The sequence below is a fragment of the Zeus faber genome (genome assembly GCF_960531495.2).
Source record: "Zeus faber genome assembly, chromosome: 3".
NCBI classification, from domain to species: domain Eukaryota; kingdom Metazoa; phylum Chordata; class Actinopteri; order Zeiformes; family Zeidae; genus Zeus; species Zeus faber.
Window position 1 is genome coordinate 25,042,721 of NC_137190.1, and position 15,834 is coordinate 25,058,554.

Genomic DNA, 15,834 nt, shown 5'->3' on the forward strand with positions numbered 1-15,834 from the left:
GTGTGTGGGTGTGTGTGTGTGTGTGTGTGTGTGTGTGTGTATGTGTGTGTGTGTGTGTCTGCACGTGTGTGTGTGTGTGTGTGTGTGTGTGTGTGTGTGTGTGTGTGTGTTGTTGTGAGTGTGTGCATGTGTTTGCAACCCTGTGTGTTTGCATCTGTCTCTGTGTTTGTTTACATCTGTGTGTTTGTGAAAGTGTGTGCTTTTGTGAGTATTATGTCTTTCTGAGAGTGTGTGTGTGTGTGTGTGTGTGTGTGTGTGTGTGTGTGTGTGTGTGTGTGTGTGTGTGTGTGTGTGTGTGTGTGTGTGTGCGCGCACGTGTGTGTGTGTGTTGTGTGTGTGTGTTGAGGGGCACTGTGGTGGGAGGACAGTGGGCAGGGAGCCAGTGCATGACTGCATCATTGTGTGGGCTTTGCAGTTTAGTGAAGAGCAGATTTGATATTTTCTTTTCCTCACTAGGTCCAGGGAAAGTCTCACAAAGGAGCCTTTCGCCGCAACCAGCAGAATCCTGCTATGTGATCTAAAACCAATTTCACTATTTGAATAAGCTAACACTTATTTTCTTATCTTCCCCTTGCAGTCCAAAAAAATCCAGGCTCAACTGAAAGAACTGCGGTACGGGAAAAAGGATTTAATTTTTAAGGTAAGCTCCAACTCAAAGGGCTGGCTTTTCATAGTGGTTCCAAGCAGGGCGGGGGGTGTGTGTGGGGGGGGGGGGGGGGGGGGGCGTAAACAGGTAGGCCACCTCACGCCACCTTGGAAGGATGACCCCATCAGTTGGTCACACAATCACTGAATCAATTAATTCAGTTTGAAATGACCGAGAGCCCTCCAGCCAGCACACTGCCAGTACAGTCAACAAGACACTCCTAATTTCAGACCCGTTCTCCTTTCCCTCCACTGAAAACTTCCATTCCACCTCTATCAGTCAACAGTGTGTTGATAAATGATGTGCGCCGCATGGGAATTATGTATGAGGTATTGGAAAATCTAACAGAATCAAATTACATAATGACAGAGTGTATTAGTACAATTCAATAAATAGCGCATATTTAAAGACGTCAAAAACTGCCAATGCCACATATTTATTAATTATGCTCTTTTGGTTGAGAAATGCTGTATGAAAATTGCTTACACATGGATATCTGTGGTTGCCGACTAAGAAGCCCTTATTCTTGCAAGAGACCCTGCTTTCTTGTAATCAAGTACCTTGCCCAATACTTATTCGCATTTCGGTTATAGTGGCTGACCTTTCGGCTCTTGTTTGCAGAGATAAGTTCCAAAAATGTCAGTTGACATTTCTGCCAAAATGCCCTATAACGCCATTTTATAAACTTTACAATTCGATCCCTCTGACCCCTCGTTTCTCAACATTGATCAGGTGGGATTGTTTAAAGCAGTTACAAAATGATTCATTGCTCAGCCATTGAACTTTGCGTCTCCTCTGCATGCCCTGGGCCGCCGAGGGGTTTGGGGGCTTGGGTCGGCTGTTGTGTTTGTTGTTTGTCTGACCTGTGAACGACCAATCAATGGAATTGTTTGTTTGGAAATGCTGTCGCAGGCCATAAATCGGTGACACTAAATTGCATCAGCCGCTCCCCCCCGAAACGGCCTTGTTCTTCAATGTCACGGCCTCTAAAGTGTTATGGGCTCCGGTGATCTGCCGTCACTGTGGGAAGGCTAATTTGACGGTCCTCAGTGCTGACTTGTAAAACATTGCAGGGCAGCAGAACAAACAGAAGCACCATTCATATGCGGAAAATGACCCGCAGTCATTTTTTCTCGACCTACCAAATGTCAAAGGGAAAACCGGTTGTTAACTCATTGGCTGGGACTCACAAAAACATCTCCGTTCCCCCCCGTGGCGGTGCTCAAATGCCGAGTAGGGGATGAAAAGTGGAATGGAGTCATTAAAAACAACCCATAATGTCATCCGGACACCACCCTGACTTTAGGATGTGGTGGGATTGGTTGTGGGAGTTCTTATAATAACAGCGTAACACAAAGAGGCTGAAGCAATGTCATTGTAAAAAAGTATTTGGAAAATGCCACGACCCAGTAGGAGTCGAGAACGGTTTCAGAAATTGTTGTACAAATATTGTCTTGGTCGCTTATTATTTCAATAGGTATCGGGTATTGATATTGGTATAGGTATGCCTAGATAATCCGCCTGTTCTGATTACAAAGACGTGGTCAAATTCAGGTTCAATTGTGACCCACAATTTCATGCAAGCACAACCATTTAAAAATGTCATCATTTGATTTGGACAACTAAAATGAGCGCTTTCCCACTGGATGACAACACAAACCCTTGGCAGTTTGCAGTGTTCCTGGGATCACTCTAGGAAGTAAGGGACAGAGAAGAGAGAGGTGGTAGATATGGAGTGAATCGTGAGTATCTAATCCACACAGCCCCAGTCTACTTAACCACTTGGCAGATGTGGGTTCCCCTTCACTGGCTCAGTCACAGGGGGAGCTGGGGTATGCCATGTTGTTTTGCTGCTTCCCTGCCAGGAGACAATGTTGGCGAAAGCTTCCACAGCACCTCTCCGCTACGCTATGCCACCCTTAAATCTTCCCCTCAAGCCACTGCTTTGGTTGTCGGCAGACTGTGAAGAAATAAACAACTATGACAGCCTGATGAAGACGTGTGCCTCCTCTCTCAGAGTTACTGGTATCCCACTGACCCACACCTTTTATTTTAAACGGGCTAAGCCTAAAAATACATGCTGCTGGACTTTGAAGCGCGCCCGTGAACGTCCGCCTTTACTGGGTCAGCGGTCATGTGCTTGCAGTCTTCGGAGAAGGTTCCACTGGAATGGACACTGGTCTCTCGCCCTCTCTCTCTCTCTCTCTCTCTCTCTCTCTCTCGCTCTACTACAAGCTGAAGCACTGCGCCGCCTGTGCACGCACATACACACACAGGCAGGGAGGCGTAGTGGCCAAACCAACTGTGAACGCGCCGCATTTTTACATGCACTTTTTGAGGTTATTTATCAAAGAAACTAGACATTTTCAGTACTAAAAGGTTGTTTCTCACTTCACTGCTTTTTGCAAATGCCTTTCCTCGATCGCTTGTGTTTCTTCAATATGACGATAAAATATGTTTTATGGGAGGTTTTATTTTGAGAAGACTCAGTTCACAATGGAATGCTTTACAAGAACGTGTCTGTAGTGATTCTTACGATATTCCTTTGGCCAAATTGTTTGTATTCGGCTTTTAAAAATGGTGAGTTGTAATGGAATGTCCTCTGTTATGTTGGGGAAAAGAAAATACTCTTACGCCCTTTATCATTTTCAAATTTTATAGCAAGAAGCACATTGATAGAAAGTACTTTAGTGGCCACTCGATATCACCTTTATCCTCTATCTTTCTCAAAATAATTCAGTCCATGAAGTCATAAATTATTCTGCCATTGAATGCCATTTGCCACAAAGAGATTGTACTTTAAACAAGACTTGGGGCTCATGGCTCAAGAATTATTCCTCAAACGTATTACTTAGCATTGCCTGTCGAGCATAATTTGACAGCTATGAATGGCTTTCTGGCATGGTCTCAAATTCCCTGAATTAGAAGAAAGACCTTCTAGAGAAATCTGATTTGCTGCTGTCCTTGAAAACTATTGCAGTGGAATGTTATTCTTCCCACTGACTTTTGACTTCGCTGCAATAAACCATGAGAAACCTCAAAATATAATACAAAATACCGATTGAGCCACAGCGATAGACATGCTTAGCATTTAAAATGATCACTTCTCGCCTGCCTTGCATACCGTTTGAGCGAGATGAAGCCCGATTCGAGTGCCAAGTGTCTCCGTCTCATTCAGATTGTTCCCGAAAACCAGCTCAAAGAATTAAAACAGTCAATCACTCCGTCCACCTCCATCTAAGAGACAGCCTTGTCAGAACCTTCTCAATACCTTTCTGACATGGCTGACCTTGGCCGTTTCACAATGCAAGCCGGGGCAGTAAATCATGGTGAAAGGCCTGTAAAAGATGCTCTATAAAGCTCACAATGTAAAGTTCATCTCCCAGGCCAGCGTCACTACACCTACAGTACTACAGTAGGCCACTATAATACCCTATATATTGGGCGTCCTCCACGTTCTTACTGATTATTTAATCAGTAAATGTAATGGGAGGCCCTTCAGACCCTCCAGTTGTCTCAGTTATAGAATACCATTTCTTCATCCACTCCCACTCATTGTTCAGCTCACGCATTCAATTATAGCACCGGAGACATTGACTCAACACTGAACGCTCCCCGACGATGTAAGCATTCTCAGTGGATCCGCTATTATTAAGAAGGATGGCTTCTTCTAACGGCAGGAAGGTTTCTTTTCATAAAGCCCAGACATGGTATATTCAGTGGCCCCACAACCCTGATCCAGCGCGAACCCCCGCCGACAATAAGTGCACCACAACCTGTTACCCCTCAATGATCGAGAGGCAAAATGCTGTAATACATAATGTTTTTTCCTCTGTGAATTATGTGAACTAACTCAACCACCCTGAGAGAAATATTTGAGTATTACTGTTATTCACTGAATTCAAGAGAAACCATTCTCTGAGGAATGATGGTGATCCGTCAATGTTTCGCTTCATTTAATCCATTAAAAGGGCCCTAAACTATTATTTGGAAAATTATTGGACAATGGCTTGGAGTCATACAAGACTCATAATTCAAATAGCTCAAGAGAATTAACGACTGGAACTCATTGGCTGAGGAATGATCTGGATCCTTCAAGGTCCCAATTAATGACCACAACATTTTATTTGAGTATAATATTTACTTTATGGTTATTAAATGCATTTTGCTTGTTTGCTTTTTTTCCATTCATACTATTTTATTTATTTCTATTAATGGAAAGCCCTCCGATGTGCATGCTGTGTATGAAATGTGATATACAAATAAAGGTTATATTTATCGATTTAATTATTTATTTAATGCCCCCTCACGTGTAACTTATACATGTGTATGTGTTTAGGCTTGTTCTCTTCTAACGAAAGCAAAAAGTAGTAGTGTAGTGGTGTGTGGCTGCGTGTGTGTTTATCCGACATCTAATGTACACTGTGTAATACACCACGGGCGCTTGAGTTGGAATGACTCTGTGGAGGCCTTGAGCTCTAAAGGGTCAGGCCCCAAAAAAGTGATGACGGGAGATTCCTTGTTTTCGAACATATTGTGTGACGGAGCGAAAAGTTGTGTCGGCAGATCAGCAGAGGCAAACTAGTTTGGTTCGTTTATAAAAAAAATGTTGTTGCTACAGGGGCAGCAGCTAATGGACCTGGAGCAGAAGCTAAGCGTGGCCAAGGAGCACCTGGAGAAGACGGCACTCGACAAGGTGAGCGAAGGATAAACATTCATCTTTTTTTCTCTTTTTAATTTCCACTTGATAGCTTATCTGGCTTTTTCAGGGTTTTTTTTTTTTTTCTTTTTTTTTTTTGCTTGTTTGGTTTCCGATTAATTCCCTCTGAGATTCGGCTCTGATCTGCGATGACAAAAAACCCCTGTAGAGAGAGAGGCGTCGTCTGATTAAAATCTGATGGATGGAGCATCATCTACCGGGGGGCAGGGGAGGGTGCATGGGTGTTCAATGTCTCTCTCTCTCTCCCTCTCTCTCTCTACAAGGTGTGATTGAGAAGGAAAGCATTACGTCTGAATCCATCCTTTGCATGCCTTGAAAAGATTAAGTGTGTGTGTTTGTGCGTGCGTGCGTGTGTGTGTGAGTAAACAAAACAGCAATAAGTTACTATTGTAGATGCACAGCGTGAGCCAAGCAATTTGCTGCTATCAAACCATTCAACACAAGTGTTTTGCCGCCGCCGGAGAGGAGCGACACGATAACAAACACTGTCGATACTTCTAAATAAGTAAATCAAGTGCAATCATGAGCGATGCAATTGCACATCACTGTGTGAGAGGATGTATGGATTTAAATTCAGGGTCCAATTCGCGAAATAATTGAGTTGCGGCAGCTAATAGCACTGTGAAGTGCGCATCAATTTGCACCTGCTATCTCCATTGTCTTAGCTTCCGATTCACAAAAGATATTGTGCTAATGATATGACGGCGCAAACACAGTGTTTCACGCGTGGGGAGACCCCCAGCGGTCTACACGTTACACGCAATGGGGATTTTGCGATCGGACACGTAACGGTGAGACAAAATCCGATCGCTGATCACAAAATCCCCGTTGCAGTTACCACCAGGTCTATGCAGACGGTAATCATTTCAATCTATCTGCGCGTGGCTATCGGCATCGGTGTTTGTGAATTGAACGCTATTTGCATACAAACGGGCCAATTTTTCACCAAATGTGTGTCTAATACCCAATTGAAATAGGCGCAAATAGCACCGGTGCACCGAGTCGCTTTTTTGCGTGGCAGCGTAGTTAGCGGTGCATTTTCGCCGGTTTGTGCCGGGTTTAGGGGCCGCAAAAGACGCGCAATCCTTTTGTGAATTTTTTTTCCCTCAGTGTTATGGACGGAATGCCTGAATTGTCCCCTCGTCTCGCCCCATTCTCTCTGTCTCAGGAGTCTCAGCTGAAGGCTCTTAAGGACACGGTCCACATCTGCTTCTCGGCCGTCCTGCACAACCAGCCCAGTGGCAGCCACAGGTTTCCCACCGCCTCCACCCAGCTGTTCAGATACTCCTCGCTCCTCAACAGCTCCAGAGTCACCTTCCAGCAGCCACACGCCAAGGTATCCCCAAAAAAATACAGTCGCAATATATCGATATATTTTAATATAATTCTTTGTTTTGTTTTGAGTTCGATGTTTGTTAGGAGCCAACAGGTATTGAAGGAAAAAAGTTATTCTGGTGTGGTCTTTTTTTTTTTTCTTTAAAGGAGTTGAAATGCTCTAAGTGAAGTTGGCAGTGCCGATGTCTGGAAAGTTATCAATGGAGACGAATACCCTGAACACCAATTGAATCTCTTAACTCATCGGAAATGTTGCTGGCAGAGCTTCTGAAAGCCTCCGTTCTCAATCTGTGTCTTTTTAAGTCCTGTATTTTCACTGCATATTAATATTGAATATGAAAGTATATTAATAATAATGTAACAACCAAAGTCTCCTACAAACTGTTAATGTAAATGTATTTGAACGAATTCCACACTAATGGTACTTAGATTGATAGATAGATAGATAGATAGATAGATAGATAGATAGATAAATAGATAGATAGATAGATAGATAGATAGATAGATAGATAGATAGATAGATAGATAGATAGATAGATTGGTAGGTAGGTAGGTAGGTAGGTGGTAGGTAGGTGGTAGGTAGGTAGATACTTAAAAGAAAACACTTTTCTCAGGCCAGATTCTTGCCTCCAGTCTACATGGAAGGATGAAGCGGTGTATATACTCTTTGAAGACAGGATGCCGTTTGCCAAACTTTCACTCAACTATTTTCTTAAGGGATGGTGACGGCGTTTCCCCTTTCCTGTCAAATTTATTTTGGAGGCAGCTCAAAATCCACCCAGGGCTTTTTTTAAATGTATTTCTCTTTTTTCTTTTATTTGTGTGTCGAAAGAACCGTTTCTATGTAAAATCCAATCTGCCAAACCGCACGACGGTTTCTTCGTGCGATCTGGAATTCAGGGAGCTGTTTTCAAAGAAGCTCACGAACCCTGTCCTCTCTGTTTTGAGTTTCTCGGAATAGCAGCGTACTATCCTACCTCAGCAAGGTAGGAAAATAAAATAAAATAGATGTAATGTAATGCAGATATGTGAGTGAAGCTTTGACACTGGATTGAACGGGCAGTTGGAATTGTCTCCTGTTCACGGTTTTAAGAACCTTTTTTGATTCATTTAAAGTCGTAACTCCTGGCTCAGCGGAATGGAATCTAATTCGGTGCCAAAGTACCGTACTCACCTCGCTACACAATGCGGCTCGCACCGTACATTTTCGGGCAATATCAATTTAGGCGTGTAAGCTGATTATTAGCTCCCCTTCAAAGTGGCTATTTGTCAGCGTGATGCCCCCGAAAATCACCCTCCGCGGAGACATGGACGTAATCACAACTAAACGTGACAATTGGGCGAGCACAATTTAAGAATAATAGGAATGTCCATATGAAGTCATTTATATCTTCTCTCTAAGGTCTGTGGCCTCTATTGCGGTGAAAGCAAAGTCCTTTTTACTGTTGGAATTTCACTTTAAGTTGGACTTATTATTTGTTTGACAAAAAAAGTATCACCAATGTCACAGCGTCAGAGAGAGAAGATGGTATATTTCTCCATTTGGGGTTGAAATCCCTCAATTTTTTTTTGTGGGAAAAAAAAAATACTTAAGGTTGTTCTTCTTCAAGTTTCCCTTAAGGTGCCCCGTTTCTAGACCGAAAAACTCAATTCAACAGCATAAACTCCTGCTTTTTGTTCGTAAAAAAAAAACAAGCGGCCCCGTTCTCCCCATCTCCTTGTCCCAGGGCTGAGCGCAGGGCCTCTCAGCTCTAATCAGATATTGTATTCGGGTTCTTTTTGTGACCCCCGCCCACTCCACTCTTTTTTGAGAAACAAGTGCCGCAGTCACTTTGAAATCATGGAGTCGTCTACGGAGCCTTATCTGCCGTGATCCTGGTGAGCGGCTCTGTCTTTAAGAGGCTTTTCTCCCCTCGCCGCAGTCAGAATCTACTCTGCCTCATAGATTCGACACACCGGCCAGAGGACTCTCCCTCTCTCTCTCTCTCTCTTTTTCTTTCTTTCTTTCTCTCTTTCTTTCTTTTCGCATCTCTCTCTCGGATCACGGTGGCGCCACGGCCTCCGCCAAGCCACGTGCACTAATGTGCACTTCCAGATGTTCGCTGTAGCTGGCACTCACTTCATCACAGGGGTTGTGAAGATGTCGTTCTGCTTTTTATCGACGGGAGACGGAATAACGAGGCGGCCGGCGATGATATAAAGAAAGAATGAAACTAAGGTGGGAGTTGGTCTGTTTTATGCCCGGAGATATGCTGCCCAAGATCGTGAGCACCATCCCTGAGCAGTGACACAAACATAGATAGATAGATAGATAGATAGATAGATAGATAGATAGATAGATAGATAGATAGATAGATAGATAGATAGAAAGATAGATAGAAAGATAGATAGATGGACAGATAGGTAAATAGTTGGATTAATGGATGGATGGACAGACAGACAAATAGATAGATAGATTCTTTATTCATTTTGTACATTTATTCAAATTGCAGTGTAGCAACAATGCAATGACAATAGAATAACAATATAAAAATATGCAATAAACTATTTGAATAAAGTGGCAACATGCAAAAAAAATGACAAACTTTAAATAAACAATAAAAAAGAAACCAATAAACAAACAAAGAAGAAAAATGTGTCAGTATATGACATAAAATATGTGCGTATACTGTGTGTGGTAAGGTGGAAAACAAAATGGTTCTAACAATGTAATATCCACAGTGTTGCTGAGGATGAGGGTTTTAACGTGTAAAAACGGTTATAACAATGACAGCTCCTCGAGGGCCACGGCTGAAACACTGCCGCGCTTCGTCCATCTGGACAGGCTGAGTGTGCAGTGGGGATTTGGAGAGGTCACAGCTCATTTAAATTATCGCCATAAATGGTCCAAATTAAATATAACAAAGCAAGCCGCAACAGCACTTCCAGTGCATAATGGAAGCAAATCCCCACAGTTCACAAGCTGGGAACCAATCTCACGACTGAGAGGCAAATGTCAGCCACTTGGCTGTTTGAAGCCTAATTATTCTGCCGAGCAACAGGAGCCCACTCAATATGCTTCAAAACATAATTAAATCTGTTATCACTCTTCTGCCTCTATTTGTCCATCTATCCAAAAAGCGGAATGCGTTCTTGTCGGACACACGCTGATATTGGTGGGGACGTATTACGAGTCGAATGGTTTTTCACATTCATCCTGGGGTGGGGGGGGGGGGGGGGGGGCAGAAGGTGAATGCATCCCATCATTGCTGTAGACGATAAAATATACATTGGTGTAGAAGTATGTACTGTAAATGTTAAACGAACTAAATTCTGCGATTGGGAATCGCAAAGTGGATAAACGCTACAAAAGCCCACCACACACACACACACACACACACACACACACACTCTCACACACCACTTTCAGCTTAATGGTGGCATTCTGAGTCGCTCCAACGGCTCTTAAACTCCGGTAAACATGACAGATAAGAGTTCTGTTTCTTTTGCGCATACACTTACAGACCAAACGTTCACTTCAGCCAGATTACACACACTTATGTTCCATTCCCGCCTTGTGAAAAATTCATTAGCCGGAGGTTGAGGCGATCAGCGAGATCGGAGGGGAAGTTTTCTCGGCGAGCGAGCACCTCGTGGTTCCCAGAGATGTTGTCTCGGATGCCCAGCGGCGCCGCGCCCGTGGAGAAATCAGGTGTTTCATCTCCCCGCTCTGCACGCTTTGCTTTTTGAAGACGGTCTCCTTGTCTTAGTAAATATCCTTTCCAACCTTGCGGGCGTGCGCTACCCAGCCGCTCGGGCGAGGAGCGGAGCGGTTTGGGGAGTGGACGAGGGCGCTGCGGGGACGACGACTGTGTGGTGGCTGTGAAGGGAGTTTAGGCTTTTGATCTGAAAATAATGTAATGCATTCATTTGTAACCGTGTTGGGTAGGAGGCCGTATTAGCCTCCTTCTCCATCTCACTTGCAGGTGGAGAAGTTTCCCTACGGCGATTTAAAGAGAAAAAAAGAAAAAATCTCTGAATTCTAGTTATCTGCTTCGTCCGCCCTGCCCCACTGAGCAAAATACTGACGGAGCTGGGAAAGGGAAGGATTTCAAAAGGCACCCCCCCCCTTCGCTCCTAAAGACGGACTGTGAATTTCTGCTGATTCTGATGAGATGGATGCTTTCAGAAGTTGAGGAATAATGCATGATCCAGTGTTATCAAAAAGAGAGCGAGGGGGGGAGGGGGGTCTGACTTTCACCAGTGGAGCCAATCTCCACCCGAACTCACAAGAAGAGACGTTGCATCAGCTGACAATATGAGAATGGAATGTGAAACTGATTGGCTGCCGCGGCGTCCCTTCTCATATTTGCAACTGTCTTGCTTGGTGATCCCGGGAGAGCGGCTCTGACCCAGTGAAGGAGAAGCACAGTGTGAGACGGGGCCGACGCCCTTCTGCCGGGCTTCTGGAAGCTTCTCAGGAGCCGAGAATACAGAGGAGCGACTCTTCTCAGGGGGATGATTCTCAGAGTGGTCGCACAATATTTTGTAACGTGGACTATTGGACATTAAGCTTAAAATACACGGCCACAGTTAGATTTAATGTACAGTATACACACAAGGTAGACAACAAAGTTAAGTAGCAAGGTTTGGATTGAAAGAACGTCTTGTTGCCACTGCCCACCATCCATTTGGACACATGGATAATTTGAGCGTCCACCCTCCTTTGGCAAATGAATAAACCAGACTATTTATATTGAAGGAGTCTCCTTGCCACATCCAGCAGCCACTCTTTCATTTTTGTTGCGCGCGGCTATTGATGTAATTACGGCGCTGTCGATATCACTCTTTGGATATACAGTAGATAGATCTTTTATTTTCCAGTTGTTTGAACCTTTCCTAAAATGTAACTTTTATCGGTTTACTGACCGGTACTCTTGCATTTGGAGGGATTGTGAGCTACCTAACTAACAACCTACCTACCTACTTACCTATCTATCCATCCATCCATCCACCCACCCACCCACCCACCCACCCACCTACCTACCTACCTACCTACCCATCTGCCTGTCTGTCTGTCTGTCTATCTACCTACCTATCTATCCATCCATCCATCCATCCATCCATCCATCCATCCATCCATCCATCTATCCATCCATCCATCCATCGAGAATGTAAATAAATCTGCCTTATAGCTGATGTTGATGAATGATATTTCACCACTTCCTCCTCGCTGGGGTTCAGCCCATCACAGCGTCTTGTTCAGTGTGGGGTTATGTGTGATGCTTTATCTGACGCCTCATATTGTTTTCAATGAATAAACTTCATACGCTTCTCTCTCTCCTTCAGTATACTTCAAGATGTGTTTGAAAGTGTTCTTTTTGTGTTGCAAACGTTATAGTTAATTGGCTGTCGAAGGGATTCCTCAAAGGTTGTCGAAAAGAAAGATTTAATATTTGAGGAAATGTTCAGTCTGGGCTTCTGTCATCAAATAACTAAAACTGAGCTTCAGTTATGCAAATGATCTCCAATTTGCATTGTGAGGAACAGGTCTGGGCTGTGAAATGTAATATTTTGGTCTATTATGGTTGGAATGTTTTATGAATTAAGGTCTCTTAGGTGTGACATGTTTCTATTGTATTTGCCACTAAAGGTTACCAAATTTAGCATTATACAGTAAATAGTAGATGTAGAAATGACAAACAGCAGTTTCTCTTCTCTCCTTTAAACCAATATTTCAGCATATTTTATGACTATGTATAAAATTACTGCTAGAATATGCAGTAACAGACGACATTTTAGCCTGATAATGTCAATCATATCCTTAATATTCCTTTGACTGAATTTATACGAAATCTGTGTCCTTGTTCATAGTTGGATCACAGGTAAAAATGTATTCATGATTTTCAACGCTTTACTTTTGTTTTAAAAAAATTAAAGATCGTTTCTAATTTACTTTTACAAATGATTCATCCATTGATTCAGGTGCCTTTCTAAAATGTATTTATACTTAGCAAGAGTACACTTATTTTTGTCTCAAACCTGAATATCAGACCACACTTGGCATTTAAGGAAGATTCTTATTTGCCTCTGTTTTTTCGGCAGGATATTTCCAAAGTCCAGAGAATCGTGTCATCCAGTAAACCTCCGGTGAGCGTGGGTGTGATGAGGAGAGAGAGCTGCCAGATGGAAAAGGTGAGCCCCGACAGTCATTACAGCCCGATTGCTGATCTGTGGCTTGATCTTTTCCCCCGCGTCCTGTTTGGATCCTGTCAGGAAATCAGACCATCCTCCTCCTCCTCTTCCTCCTCCGCTTCCTCCATAACTGACTGCTGCTGTTGACCAATCGGAATGGAGTATCCCACAAAGCCATGTAGTCATGTAATATAAACCCTCACCGGCAGCACCAGAACTGGTTCCTCTCCTCCTCCCACCCTCACCTCTTCACATCATTAAACAACCACTCAAATCTATTCATTTTGAATGATAGTTTAACGTGGACCCAGGGGGGAGGAAGTGAAGAGATGAGGTGAAGGATTCAGGTGAAGCTGCGTGTGGAGCTTCATGACATATGGTTGCTGACAAGTATTTCCCAATAAAACCCTCTCTGCGATATGAGTTGCGGGTACAAGGCGGAAGTCATCCAGAGAGGAAATTACTCTCGGCAGAAAAGCCGTCAAAAAGGATCCTTCCTTAATGAAATCTTGCCAAAAACGATGTTCGCTGGTGTCGCTTGTTGGATGGTGTCGTTGTGGCAGGCCTGCAAAGAGGAAGTTTTGATCCTTATGGGAAGAGACACGCCTGAAACAGAGACTCAGCTGTGGTGTTTTGCCCGTGACCGCCGCCAGATCCTCGCCGTCCTCCCGGAACAAACACAAAGAGACAGTTCCTCCGCTTCCGTTTTAAAATGAAAGGTCAGAAGTTCTCTGCCGTCTGAGGAGCGGCTTTTAAAGACAGAACCTCACAACCGAGGGAATGTGTGTTTGCATATTTCATCCTTCGGACAAAATTAGCCTGCAAGTGTTAGGGAAGGTTAGCCATCTATTTTAGGATAAGCCTGGATAGGATAGCCTGGATATCCAAGGAATCATTTGTTCCACATCAGGACTGAGAGATATATAGATGTAATATCCATGTTGTGGCATGAGCTTCGATGTTGTCTGGGATTCTGGTTATCATAATGTCGCGATAAAGTTCAATATTGTCTTTAAGGCCGCATACAAACCATCCCACATGCAGACGAACATTTTGTCTCAAGCTGAATAAATGCACATTTCTTTTCTGTGCAAAAAGATCCAGAGAACATGAGGAGATTGACAAATATATCAAACTAAAATAAGTGCTTGAGAATATTAAGATGTTGCAATACTGCAACATCAGTCTAATTTAGGGTTTTTTGGACCATGAGGAAGACATCATCTCAAAGTGCCAGTCCATTTCTGCTCCAAGAAGGCATTCGCCTGGCCCATTTTTTAACATTTTCCAACTAACGTATTGTTTACAGCATGTCAGGATGCATTAGCCCGACATGATAATTCATCCTATATATATCATTAGTCATAGTATGAGGGGAAGATGTCATGCTCGGTCAAATATTGTATATAATGAATGCGTTATGATTATTTCATGCATGCAAGAGCATTTAGTGACAACTAAATACCAGTACACATGGAATATGAACATCTATTTTTACGTTTCTTTTCATCTGGCATATTTTAGCTCTGCATACTGAGATGTGTCCTTCTTTTCCACCAGACCGGGGGAGAATGCTTCCAAAACCAGACAGAGGAGTCTTCAGCGGACAGCAAAAAGCTGCTCGACAAGCACCAGGTAACCTGCCTTAGATAATATCTGTGTGGAAATATCGGCGCATTAAGCCGTTATGGGGCATGGGGGGCAGATATTTTGGGCTATTTTCGTATATGGAAAATTAGGTGAATATTGAGGTTTTCTTTTTTTTCCATGCGTTTCAAAGGCACAAAGACAGTAGTGATCAAATTAAAGGCACTAGGCTATTTTGTGTTATATAATCCAATGTATTCCAATGCAATTGGAATTAATCAATTATCAATAGGTAACCTACCTATCAACCTTTAAGGTAGGTAGGTAGGTTGGTAAGTAGGTAGGTAGGTTGGTGGATTGGAAGCTGATAGTTAGTTTGGTAGGTAGTAGTGATGCAACGGTACAGTGGGCCCCCGTTCAGTATGTATCATGGTTTTTGGGCTACGGTAACGGTACGGTTTTGGTATCTATATATTTAAGATATATATATATATATATATATATATATATATATATATATATATATATATATATATATATATATATATATATATCATTTATTTTTGTAAAAAGATGCATTTTTTTTTTTTATATTAATCTGCCATAAATAACTACTTTAATGCTATGTGTGTCTGAATGTGGGGGGAGGGTTTTCCCTCTACAACATCTGAAGAATACAGCCATACCTCACAAGGGACGTGACACATGTTCTGGTTCAGGCACTTGTCATCTCCTGTCTAGCCTACTGCGGCGCTCTTCTGGCTGAACTACCTGCCTGTTCCATCAGACCTCTACAGTGCATCCAGAACGCAGCAGCCCATGTAGTGTTCAACCAACTAAATTCTGTATTTATTGTAAGTTGCTTTGGACAAAAGCGTCTGCCAAATGACATAATGTAATGTAATGTAAAGTAGGTTGACAGTTAGGTAGCTAGATTGGTTGTTTGGGAGTAGGTGTGCAGGTGGGTAGGTACGTACAGTAGGTAGATGGATACAGTAGGTCGGAAATTGTGCACATACACATAATTTGTTTAAATATACACTGTACAAATATATCAAACACAAACAGTTCATTCATTGCTCTTATTATTTTTTAGTGCAATGACTGCCCTGTGTGGTGGACACCACAAAAAAAAATACACTATCAAATCCACAGCACTCTGAATAAATATAATATTCTATATTCTCTATCTGTATCTGTGGCTGTCATCATATTGACTAGAGTCACGCTGGTACGCTACAGCAAAATACTGCATATCAGCTCTGAGCAATCGGAGCAATCTCTGAGCAATTGTACCGTATTATAGGCAGTGGGGTTACACCTCAAAAAAAACATTGAATTTTGTACGATTTTTGCATATCTCAAATTATAT

The 15,834-nt window shown here is 42.8% G+C and overlaps 1 protein-coding gene across 1 annotated transcript in view; it reads left to right on the forward strand.

Moving 5' to 3' along the window:
• luzp2 (leucine zipper protein 2) overlaps window positions 1-15,287 on the forward strand; it is a gene marked incomplete at its 3' end in the record, with an annotated part of 156,772 nt that extends 141,485 nt beyond the window's left edge. Inside the window, exons 7-12 of the mRNA XM_079997302.1 lie at window positions 578-640; window positions 5,268-5,342; window positions 6,535-6,702; window positions 12,786-12,875; window positions 14,436-14,510; window positions 15,204-15,287. Of these exons, the coding sequence (XP_079853428.1) occupies window positions 578-640; window positions 5,268-5,342; window positions 6,535-6,702; window positions 12,786-12,875; window positions 14,436-14,510; window positions 15,204-15,287 (555 nt within the window). The remainder of the gene's footprint in view (window positions 1-577; window positions 641-5,267; window positions 5,343-6,534; window positions 6,703-12,785; window positions 12,876-14,435; window positions 14,511-15,203) is intronic.
• Between the last annotated feature and the right edge of the window lie 547 nt (window positions 15,288-15,834).